This window comes from Chelon labrosus (genome assembly GCF_963514085.1).
Source record: "Chelon labrosus genome assembly, chromosome: 22".
Taxonomy (NCBI): Eukaryota; Metazoa; Chordata; class Actinopteri; order Mugiliformes; family Mugilidae; genus Chelon; species Chelon labrosus.
In genome coordinates, this window is record NC_140355.1 from 18,328,421 (window position 1) to 18,341,150 (window position 12,730).

A 12,730-nucleotide genomic window follows, 5' to 3' on the forward strand; every position below is an offset into this window, starting at 1 on the left:
CGTTTCCAGCCTTTGGTACTTTTTTGAATCCCGGGTGTCTTCCGGGAGACGGAGAATAGAGAAAGAGAGCGGTACGACGACTAGTATGCTGTGTTTGATAAGCCTGACGCCCCGAATGTGTGTCTTTGCCGCAGGGAGCCTGTTCCACTTGGCCGAAGAAATAAGCGAGCCTCAGAGGGAGCAATTAACAACACGGGGCTTTTCCTTTAAAACACACACACGGCGGAGATGTGCTGTTAATGAGGTCGACTTTCCCCAGTCTATCGCATGATAATAATAATACTAACAGTAATAATAATAATACTTCTTTTGGGTTAATTTTCTGAACAATCTGCAGCTCTTTCTACAAATTCCCTGTTTTTTGTTCTGAAGGCCTTTTCATGGCTTTCACCTACCAACTGCAGGGAATAACAATCAGGCAGTATGTAGGTCAGGCTCCGTGAGAGAGACACACTGCTCAAGCCGCTATTTCACATCCCTCCATCATACCCTCCTCTCTCCGCCGTTGGACCCCGAGTCTGAGCATATGTTCTCTCTAGCAGCTTGTCATCCATCTCGGCCTGCTTGAGTATTTAATGAACATGTGAGTCATCTCCTCATGCTCTCGGTTTAAGCTTTCATTTACATTTCAGAAAAACAAAGCGAGGAGGAAGGCGACACGACAGAGACACGATGGGGGGGGGACGAGGCTTTTAAAATAGCTAAATAAAACTTTTAATAGGTCTAGTTGCAAATGTACATAAATTGCACAGCCACATTTTGTCAACACAGGTTCCTCTGTACATTATTGTTTTGTCACTGTCGTCAAAGGAAGCAGAATCCAGCAAATACTTTATACTTTCAACATACTTACAAAAGTATTTTCTACAATAGAAAACATACAACATCTTTTACTTTATTTATAGCTTTATATTTTGATTCTTCTTTTGTCGGAGTGGCTGAATTGTGTCGAGAGCGAGCTCGTGGCTTTCTGATAAATGATAAACAATGAGGTGGGATAATAATGGAGGTGAGATGATGAGAAGTCAAATTAGAAACCGAACGATCCGACTGTTGGGTCGGTGTAAATGTACCGATGGGACACGTGTGACGGGCTCGTTGAAGTTTGCTTTTAATTGTGGAAAGTTTGAAGCCAGACTATGTAACTTCCAAAAGCAAGGGCTCATGCAGTTGGTAATTTAGCATTTGCTAGCAAAACAATGGTTTAGCATCAGGCTAAAAGCTTAGCGCTAAGAATCGTAAAGTAAGCGAGGTAAATCGGCGTACCTCGTACATCCAAACCAATTCCAAATTTGCTAACATTAGCTGTAACAATAGCTTTAAAATCCAGTTTAGCTACATGCTAAACAATCAAACTTTCTTAGTTTAGCTAGCATAAATGCTAAACTTCTATCTGGCTGAATGCTAAGAAGAATCGTGAAGTCAAGTCAAACTTCGCAAAATTGACCTAAATTTGAAAACCTTAGCTAACTGTAACGGTAAAGTCGCGGTACAGTGTTTAGCTACGTGCTAAACCCAAAACATGTTTAGCTCCAGGCTAATGTATGCTAAGACACATTAGTTTAGCATTTAGCTGAAATGCTAGGCTATTTTAGCCATAAGCACAAGTACGCTAGTCAGAAAATTTGCTAACGTCAAAGGTTTGGAACCGACGCTGTAAGCTAGCCACCAAATCTCTGAACTGAGCAGGAACAGGTGTTTTATTGCTAATTAATTCATATTAAGATGAAAAATTTTATTATTAAAAGTGACATAGTCTCACTTTTATCTTAGCCGTTGTGCTGTAGAGCTCCTGGGCTGGCGAGATACGACGACGACGAGAGAAGTATTTTATATATTGAAATGAGGGGATTCTTCAGTCTGAGGCAAGTTTGTCTTAAAAAAGGTAAAGTTTTATGGATGAGCTATCCTTTATCAGGTTTTTGAACGCCTGAAACAGGTAAAATAAAATAACAGAAAGCTAATTATAAACACCAACCACTGAACGTAAAAGTGCATAGAGCTAGACTGATGAGAAATACAGGGTTGTGCTTGTGAATCTCACCGAGACCGGACTCGGCCTCCCAAGAGTCAAACTCCTACTCAAATCAGCTTCTTTTTTCTTTTTCTTATCTTTTTTTTTTTTTGGCTAGTGATAGTACACTCTAAATACAAAAAGAAAAAAAAAAAAACAAATAGCTTCAACAGAGAGAACACTGAAAGGTTAATTTAGTTGTATAGTTCTACCCAATGAGGACAGATGACCGACTGCGCTAAGTTTATATTTACAATATCCATAATGGTACAGCAGAGTCCGAGCACAAGGTACATTTACAAAAAGCTCTGTTAACATTAGGTAAAAATAGTGTGAGCATTTTATTTACACTTTCCCAGGCTGTCTCAACACACTCGGTTATTAGCAGAATATTCACGCCACGTCTGCGGCGAGCCGTTCGTCATCGCCATCGTCTTCATAACTGTCCCAAACCAAAAGAGAAACAAATGGTGGTACTGACGCTACCGTCGGCTCTGGACTAGAGCAAGGATGAAGCATGCACAGAGCCTCAGATGTATAATAATAGTCTTGTTACGGGTAAGAAAAAATAAAAATAAAAATAAAATAGAAATGAATGAATACAAAAATATACAAAATACAGACGGGAGCGATGGCAGAGAGTTAAGGATTCGACTCCGACCGCTAAGACCAACCGTGAGTCAGCTTCTTCACATTCAGAAGAGCGGAGGGGGATGGGTGAGGGCGGTGGGGAGGTGGGATGAAGCCACTAGGATCAATAGAGTCACAGTTTGGATGCAGCATACTTCATTACCACGCACAAATAAAGCAGGTAGAAAATGAAGGAGGAGGAAGGAGAAGGAGGAGGAGGAGGATGGAGGCCATTGCGGCTCACCGGTCCAGTGTATAGTACGAGTGAGTGAGTCTTTAACACGTCTCTCAACAGCTCTTGTGCAACCAGAGGGGACAAAAAAACAAAAACAAGACCACTTTCCTTAAGAGCAGTCATGAGCACCACAGCGGAGTTCGTACTTTTCTCTATGTAAAGGGTGAAGTGTCGGGAAGGAAGGAAGGAAGGACGTCTGAGGTGCTGATCACTGCTCGCCGTGGTCTCCGTCTCCTCGGGGAGGGGTTTGAGGGTGGGGGTCGGGGGTCTCCAAAGCAAGCTACAGTCTTTTTCATCGTCCGAGAAGAAAAATAAAACTAGATCTCACTCACTAAATAAAGGGCTGCTTTTTATATTTGAGATTATCAAATATAGGTATATGTGTGTGTGTATATATACTCTATAGAAGAAGAAGGAAAAAAAAAAGAACTGCATACATCTATATTAAACTTTTATCAATATAGCATCACATAGTTTACTGTTTATGATACAGCTTGTATTCTTTACAAATCCACAGTATAAGTTGTGCCTTTTCTTTTTTAATTTTTTAATTTTTTTTTGCTGAGACGGGAGGGGGGGAAGAGTCGAGGTGTGTTCCTTACTTAAGGCGATTCATGTACCAATAGATTTTCACAAAGTGCACTACGTAGGGAGGGGAAGAGGGGAGGAAGGGGGGGAGGAAGGCGGCGGGACGCTCAGGAACACACCCGGCGGGAGTGGACAGGAAAATTAAAGCAGATTGTTTTGGGCTAAAAAAAAAAAAAAACTAAATCTCTATTTGGTTCTTTAGAAAGGATGACTTTTAAAATAAAGCACAGCAAAAATAATCCCCTCGAGACAACTATAGGGATAATCCTCAATGCACGTTGTTGGATTTAAAGTGGGTCCACTTGGTCGTCAAGAGGGAGACAGAAAGAGAGAGAGAGAGAGAGAGAGGAGGAGAGGGGCGTTGCTAGGGCGACCGTGTGCGGCGGTCGTCCCTTGTGTGTGTTGGTTATATAGTGGTTTGTCCCAGGTAGAGGCAGGGGGGGCTCCAAGTGTCCCGGCGGCTGCATACATCCACCGGGGGAAAGACTCGCGGGTCGCTCTTGAGTTTTCTATGTACAAGCTCTGCCCCGCCTCCTCCGGCCGTCACCCCTCCTTAACGAAGGCCGTCTGGTGATCTGTCCCGCCGCGTCCGAGCGCCCCGCCCGCTTCAGAGCGAGGCCTTCGCTCCACTCCCGAAGCGTCACACACAAAGATCCGTCTCCGTTTTGACCACACGGTCTTTCAGTCGCTGTCCCGCCGCCTTCCCCCGGCTAAAACTGTACACACGCTCGGACGCCCGGGGGCCTCGGCGCTCGCTCCTCGGGGCAGACGCCCGGCCCCGTTCAGCAGTTGCTGCTGTTCCTGAATTCTCCGTTCTCGGTGATCTGCAGTTTGGTGGGGTTGGTGGGGGAGATGCCGTTGCGGGTCTGCATGCTGTAGCGCTCCTTCAGCTGGGAGAGGGCGCTCATCAGGCGGGCGTTGGCGGCGTCCAGCGAGGCTATGCGCTTCTCCTGCAAACACACAGACAGAGTTAGACATACGGACTGGACAGACACACGACAAAACATCCAGATAGGCCACTAGAATCTGGAGGTTACTAGAGAGAGAGAAAGCAATTATATAGTCTTAACAAACTTTCATGTCATAAAAAGTCACATTTTTCTTCTTTTTTCTCCAAAACACCTCCTGAACAGCTCAGTTCTAAATTGAAATACAAACACAAGATAAAATATGATGTTTCTGTACAGGATTATTAGTCCAGTCCTTCACTTTTCAACTGCCACTACATGGAACATTAAATTGAACATTGAGGGCATTGAACCAGGACTAGTCTGGAGCTCTGTCTTATTTAATTTACAGAATCTACTGGAGGGACAAAGTCAACCTCTCCGTCATATATATATATATAAATATTTTTTCATTACTTTAACACAGTCCTGCACCCGTCTCCAAACTTTCTGTCGTGCTAGACTACCGGCACTTTCCCTTAACCCTTTATGGGACGAGGAACCATGTTTGGTAACTTTCATTCATTCATTCATTTTCTGTAACCGCTTGTCCTCTGAAGGGTCGCAGGGAGGCTGGAGCCTATCCTAGCTGTCATTGGTCTAGAGGTGGGGTACACCCTGAACAGGTCTCCAGTCTATCTCAGGGCTAACACAGAGAGACAGACAACCATTCACACTCACACCTACGGCCAATTCAGAATCAACAACGACCCTCACCAGCATGTCTTTGGACTATTTGGTAACACACATTTTAAATTACAACCATGTGCTTTTCATCCAGCCAATCAGAGGAGATCAAGGCAACATTCTCAGGTCAATGCAAGCTCCACCTCTGCATGAGCGTAACTGCTTTATTAGGTACCATGGAGAAGGGTCCTAATGTTGTCTAATGTGATAATATGAATGTTGACAAGTGCCTGAATCAGCACTTATGTTCTAATGGTCTAAAACACATAAATACAAGGGGAAGGAACCGTGTATGGTAACTTCATTGATCTTAATTTTCAATACGAACATTAAAAATTTAGAAAAATGTGACAGAAGTCAACAAGTTTTCTATAAAAACACTCTCCAGCGTTTGGAGATGTCCGATGTTTGCGTATTTTACCTCAGAAGTAACAGGATGTCCCCTCAAACTCATTTGTTTTTTATCTCTAACCAACAAAAGGGGTGACAGAGGGACATCCCCAGAAGACATAGAAACGATTTCATTCATTTAACAACACTGCTGACATAAACAGAACAAATTCAGCAACGTCATCTTCATATTTGGAGCATTGGGAAGATCCTACAGACGTCAGTGTTCCTGTCTCAGACGCTGCTCCTGTCTTAACAAAGTCAAGTGTTTTGCAGGAGGCATCACTCATCACATACGAGAGGAAACGTGTTCCTGCGCGAAACAAATGAAGCCGTTTGTGCGAGTTCATCCTCAGAGCAGGCGTCTCTCCCTGTCTTTTGTAACCACCTTTTAATTTTCCGTCCTCCTGCGCCTGTTTACCCAGGGAGGCAGCTTACTGCCGTACGGCGGCGCATTTGTTTGCAGATGCACACTCTCGTTACCACGGGCGCGAAGGAGATTAATCACCTATGCACGGTGTCGGTGTCTGGATGTGAGTAAATGTCATGTTGCAGAGTGGTTGCTTTTTCTTTTCTCCATTCTGTTGTTAAAAAAAATTGACATTAACCAACAAAGACGCATATTTGCTCTTCATTTTGAGCTACTGTGTGTTTGCATGTGTGTAATTTTCTAGAGTATACACAAAGCAGGGTTTATTCCTTCATTTATTGCAGAAATTATCATCGCATTCCCACAATTCCTGGCAACAAAATCCTCCAGAGCAACACTTTTCTTGTTTTCTACAATGTCTCATTCGTCTAAATGCAGTTTTATGCGAATAAGAAGCAGCAGCTACGCGTCGGCAGAGAACTAGATAAGGAATTTGTGAATGTATGTTTTATAAGAGGGAAACGGAGGCGGCTGAGGAATCCACTGCGCAGCCACTCAAGCTTGTCAGCGCCAGAGCTGTGAAGAGCTATGAATTAAACATCCTCCTCGTAGCCTTTCCCCGAGTAGAAGAAGCGACGGCGTGTACAAATCTGAAACGCGCCAATGCGTCGACAATAAAAGAGGCGACGGGAAGACGGGAACGGCGTCGGCGGAGCGGACTGACCTGAGCGTCGATGATCTTCTGCTTGGAGTCGACCACGGCCTGCATGTCAGAGTGATCCTTCTTTAGCTCCTCCTCCACCGACATTAACCTGAAACAAGAGGAGTCGGCGTTAAGGTACGACCAATGGTGAGGGCACACATGTACACCGATCAGGCGTAACATTACGACCACCTTCCTAATATTGTCTAGGTCTCCCTTGTGCCTCCAAAACATCATTCAAGAATGGACATGGGCCTTTTGAGGGTGTCCTGTGGTGTCTGGTAACAGAATGTTGTTAGTGGGGGGCCTTTGAGGGGAGGGGCCTCTGTGGATCATCCCACAGATACTTGATCAGTTTGGGATCTAGTGAATTTGGAGGCCAGGTCAACACCTTGTGCTGTTCTTCATGTTTTTCTGAGTTGTTTCTAAAGCCGCCAGCAGGGCCGCATTCTACTAGGTGTATGCACCCCGCCAGGTGGTGGGGGTGCTTGGTCTGGTCTAGGTGGGTGCTACATGTCTAAGTAACATCCACATGAATGAATGCCAGGTCCGAAAGTGTCCCAGCAGAACACTGAACTGTCACAAGATGGTTGCGGCCGATCGAGCTTCTCCTCCTCGACCCTACCTGCTGATGATGCCCTTCATCTGGAGGTCTTTGTCGTCCTGCTGTCTGCGCAGGCGCTCCTCCGACTCCTCCAGCCGGGCCTGGTACTCCATCAGCACCTTCTGGGCCTGCTCGTCCTGCCCCTTCAGTCGGGCCTCGTACTCCTCCAGCTTCTGCACCGACGCCCGCAGCTTCTCCTGCAGCACTGCGATCTCCTGCTGGTACTGAACAAAGCGGCACGAGGAGATGAGGAGATTCACATCGTCGCTGTTGTCATTATCATCACCACCATCATCATCATCATCATCATCAACCCTATCAGCGGGGTCCCCTTCTTCATTACCATAGCTGACAAGAGCATAGAAAGAAATCTCTCTCAATCAGGCCTGAGATTACGTTGCTGCTTAGCCTGAGTGTAATTTCTGTCTGGGATGGCGCGTCCTCTATCAAGGACTCCCACGGTTCATTTACAAGCAATTCTCTTAATATCAATTTTATACTAGACCTCTGTGACTGCACTACAAACAAAAAAAACGAGAAAATTGACGTGGTGATGCTTCCATCAATACTAGAGAAGCTTTCACCGCAAAGGAATAAACTAAAAGCAGTTTTCAAATTGTTTTGGCTCTGAAACCAATGACCTGTTGAGAGATTAAAGTGGCAAAAAAATAAACTAAAAATGGAGATAGAGAAAAGAAGAAGGGATGAACAGAGGTGGAAGGTGGAAGGGAAGGAGGCATGCAGACAGCGAAGTAGGATAAACCCCCAAAAATCTGTCCCTGAGACAAGTGAAGAGGAGCAATCGACTCCTCTTCCGGTTAGACAAACACTATTTCTGTTAACAATGACGGATACCGTGGTTAGTCAGCATGTCACTCAGCGTGAGAAGCAAACAACTGCTGCACGCTAGCATCTTGGCGGCGCATCGAGCTAGTCAGCATGTCCCCATTGTGGAATTTATTTGCTCTAGATTTGATAATTAGCGCTAGACGCAGACGTTACGTGACAAGAAGCTTTGAGATCACTGAACAAAGTTGTGCAATCATCAAATTTCTTGGCAATACTTCCAATAGTTTGTCCAACCTGCTGCTGCTTCTACAAGAAAAGTCACTGGTTCACCAAAGGTCGGTGGGATCCGTCCTCTGGAGACCACGAACGTCTGTACAGAATGTAATCCATCCAGTAGACTCAGGTGCTAATGCGCCTAAAAGAGCGTTATCTTAAAAAGAAACGCGACACCTCTCCGCAATTAAACGCACGAACCATCAGAGCATCCGGGATGATCTGATTCAATTACACACAGCGAGGACGCCGCCGGATCATCTATCTCGTCTCGTCACCTTCCACTCGTTTTCCCGTGCCGCTCTGCCGCCTACCGCTGGGACATTTTCCCATCATCCCACTCTTTCCCGGCGGTACCGGCGACCTCAAATAGATTTGTCTTATCGGCCGCTCTACCCTTTCTTCCTACCCTTCCACTCCTCCCTGCATCTCTAATATCCCCGTGCTCTTGTCAGCAGATCCCCTGAGAATGAATGACATCTACTGTATTTGTCAGAGCCATTGTCCTGCACCTGTCTCCCTCAAATGCATCACCTCTGCTTCGGTACCTTCAGCGTCTTTCATTTCCTGTATTGCAAAATTTCCTCACATATAACCTTGTCCTTTTTTAGAACACACATATATAGTCTGATTTATTTCACTCTTCTTACACCGACTGTAACTTTCCCTTTCGCAGATGTGCATTTGAAATTCAGCAGACCACGGGGCGTAATTATCACACATGAATATTGATAACGCAGAACAGAAGAAAAGAGAGTCGGAAAACAAAAGGCGGTCCGAACAGATGCGTCGCCGCACCTGTTGTCCTGATGTCGGATCTGACGCCGTTCCAAGTAAGCTACGCTCACGTCCATGGCAACGCTGCGCACCTTTCCCAGGATGTGGTGTAGTTAGAAATGGAAGCTGGAGGAGAAAATAATGAATGGACTTTTCGGGGGGGTTACATAAAAAGGATGCTCCACAAAATTTGTGATTAATGTTCCGAGTTTAAAGAATACATTTTATACATAATAATAACATGATTACATGGAGGATGAATTAAATCAGCAAGATTTCCATTAGTTTCTTGAATTTATTTAGTCTTATTATTGGTGATAGTCCTTGAATTATTTTTTATTAATGTATTTTTTTTTTTCAAAAAATAATGCAAGTTGTATATGGTTAAATTATTTTAGAATTTTTATGTATTTATTTATTTTTAAATATATTTAATATTTTCTTTAATGTAATTTTTTTATTTTTTTTATTTTTTTCAAAAATAATGCAAATTGTATATGGTTAAATTATTTTAGAATTTTTATTTATTTATTTTTAAATATATATATTTAATATTTTCTTTGAGTGTAATTTTTATTTTTATTTTTTACTATTTTTTGTTTTCAAAAATAATAAGTTGTATATGGTTAAATTATTTTAGATTTAAAAAAAAATAAAAATTTAAGAAAAATATGTATATTTAATATTTTCTTATAATTTATACAGCCATGTCTGCAATTAGAAATGCTATAATATCTTGATGAATCCCCCCACACTTCTCCACTTCATGCAGAATCAAACATCAAGATCAAAAATGCGCAGCATAAAATTTACACTAAGTTGCGCAATGGCACGTGCAAACGCTCTCGTGAAGAGTCTAAGTTCAAGCTGCATTTATGTTTTAATAAAAAAAATAAATCTCATTAGAGACGATACTGCAATATGTGCCCTACTTTCTTATAGATACGCTGAGCATATACATTTAAATAACGGTGGACGTTTCCAGTCACTGCTACAGGGTCTGTGTAATTAGCTGCAGGCTGTGTCTAAACCGCCTCTGTTTTCCGATCCCTCTCTTGTTGCTGCTCTGTTATTTTTAAGGTGGCTGCGGCTGCTTTGTTAAGACCCAAGTTATTGCCTTCTTTGGTCGCTCTCCCTGCCTGGGCTGCTGGCTTCCATAAAGCATGAGCTATGTTAGGATGACAGGTTTGTATTCATTATGGATGGGGAAAAAAAACAAAAAAAAGAAACGGGGGAGCATGTGGCAGCCGACCAAAGCATGGAAGCAGAGCTGAGGGGTGAGTGGTTGTAAAGGTTGGTGAGAAGAGAAGCGGGGAGAACGTAGGCAGAGGAAAGCAAAAAGAAAAAGCCTCTTTCCGTCTCTAACTCGCACACAGATGCAAGAGCACACACGCTGCAGCACGTCCGCGTGGATGCGTGCACACACATACACGCCTCAAGATCGGGCTATTAGGTTTATTTCAAAGATGGCGAGAAAGAGGGAAAGTTGTTGGTGAGGGAGAGATTTGTGGATGGGAGATTTTATTTTAATGAAGGAGGGTAAAATACCCAACACCGGCAAAGTTTTCCTGTGCACAGACTGTCTTTCTTCTTTTCTAAGTGGGTTTTGACACGTTTTACATCTGCTCCAGTGGCTTTGCTCCGCATGCAATATAGAACATTTGTCTCGTTAGCAGTGACGCTGGAGTCGGCTCATCTGACTCTGCATGCAAGCATGAATCATCCACATTTTCTCCAATTTAGAGGCCGAGCATACGGCAGCACTGTTTCTCACAGGTTTATATGCACGGTATGTAAGTTTATCAATCACCCACCTACTAATTATTTGCTATTAATCAGAATGACCTGGCATGTGGAGACTAACACGGTACCTGCAGATATAACGACACATCGATACTAGATTAGCTAGCTTAGTGGCTAGCATTAGCTTAGCACCTTGTCAAATCTGTTTGAATTTTGAAACTGTTTTAGTCACTTTTAGGCCAAAAATATTTTATATTTTTATCCCACATGGTAATAAACTGAATATACACCAATCAGGCATAACATTATGACCACCTTCCTAATATTGTGTAGGTCTCCTTTGTGCCTCCAAAACATCATCAGAGAATGGACATGGGCCTTCTGAGGGTGTCCTGTGGTGCCTGGCAACAGGATGTTGTTAGTGGGGGGTCCTTTGAGGGGAGGGGCCTCTGTGGATCATCCCACAAATATGTGATCAGTTTGGGATCTAGTGAATTTGGAGGCCAGGTCAACACCTTGTGCTGTTCTTCATGTTTTTCTGAGTTGCTTCTAAAGCCCCCAGCGGGGCTGCTTTCTGCTAGGTGTATGCACCCCGCCATGGGGTGGGGGTGCCTGGTCTGGTCTAGGTGGGTGCTACATGTCTAAGTAACATCCACACCAATGAATGCCAAAGGTTTCCCAGAAGAACATTGAATTGTCACAACATGGTCAATGTTATTTCACTTCTCCTTCTGGTTTTAATGTTGTGGCTGATCGGCATTTTTAAACCAAGGCATCTCAGTGGGCTGTGGGAAATGAAGCGTTTTTCACTATTTTCTGACAATTCAGAGGTCAAATGATTAGCCCATTAATTGAGAGTGGCAATATTAAGTACTGGTGCCTGCTCAGGAACACACTGATAATCTCACTTGTTATAATTAGCGTCGCAATTATTTCCCTGTAATAAAAACTACCTAGTGCCTTTCCTACAGTTAATCCTAAACTGTTGGTTGTGGAAGCAGGAAAAAAAAAAAAGAGGTAAACAGCTTGACCATCACCAAAATGTCAATTTTTTGATGATTTATTTTTTAAACGGTCACAAACCCGAACCAGATTGACTCCGAATATATGCTATTTACCTTCACTTTTATGTCATAAATGTGCATAGCGTGGCGTTAAGTGACATTTTCTCTAACGCACCTCGGGCTGAGCGGAAAGGTCAAAGTGGGAATATTAAATGCAGCAGATAATTGAGTGAGGAAGGTGCTTTAAGGAGGGAGGTGCATGAGGGAGCTAATGAGTGGCAAAGAAAGGAAGGACAGTTCAGTGGGGGTATAAGGGCTGAAGGTTGAGGTGGTTTGTGAGAGGTGGGGGGGAGGAGGGGTTGGTAAAGGTCAGAGGTCGGATGGCAGGTTACCTTCTCCACCTGAGTTAGATCCTCTCTGTTTCTCAGTGACTCGGGCTCCATCCCCTCATGGTCTAAATACTGCACATTCATATTCAATAGCCAGGCTGCTGTGCGGTCCAGCGCACTGGGGTTCACTGGGGAGGGGGCCTATAGTAACACACACACACACACACACACACACACACACACACACACACACAAACACACACACACATGAGCTGAGTGCAAGTGACAGGGGGGAGGGGGGAAGGAGGGAGGTTGCAAAAAAACACCACAGAAACAACAGAAATAAGCTTGAAATGCACCAACTCATCGGGACTGAAAGCAGCAGGTGGGATGGAGACGCACTCCAGCCTGGAGGCTCACAAATACACCGTGGCACGCACGATTAAAAAAAAAAAAAAACAAACACAATAAGTGCGTGAGTGAGAACTCCGACAGTGTCATAGTAGCAGCAAGGACGGAGAATGGTTGTGTTTGTTTCCGTCTGACAGCTGCGTAGAGTTGTCTGTTACTAGTACACGAGACAAAATGATTTCTTTTGTAGTCGAACATTTGCGCTGAAGGCTTTTGAAAAGTGTCTGAAAACACAA

The 12,730-nt window shown here is 43.8% G+C and overlaps 1 protein-coding gene across 9 annotated transcripts in view; it reads right to left on the reverse strand.

The window, feature by feature from the left end:
- Positions 1 to 696: 696 nt before the first annotated feature.
- The window catches only part of dab2ipb (DAB2 interacting protein b), a 132,186-nt gene continuing 120,152 nt past the window's right edge, over positions 697 to 12,730 (reverse strand). For 5 of the 9 annotated variants that reach the window (XM_084572526.1, XM_084572530.1, XM_084572525.1 and 2 more), the window contains 5 exons: positions 12,147 to 12,284; positions 9,029 to 9,133; positions 7,190 to 7,392; positions 6,586 to 6,673; positions 697 to 4,417 (listed from right to left, as the gene is read on the reverse strand). In XM_084572526.1, coding sequence (XP_084428652.1) covers positions 4,250 to 4,417; positions 6,586 to 6,673; positions 7,190 to 7,392; positions 9,029 to 9,133; positions 12,147 to 12,284 — 702 coding nt within the window. In that variant the 3' untranslated portion in view covers positions 697 to 4,249. The remainder of the gene's footprint in view (positions 4,418 to 6,585; positions 6,674 to 7,189; positions 7,393 to 9,028; positions 9,134 to 12,146; positions 12,285 to 12,730) is intronic. The other 4 variants (XM_084572528.1, XM_084572527.1, XM_084572529.1 and 1 more) reach the window with 3 other exon arrangements.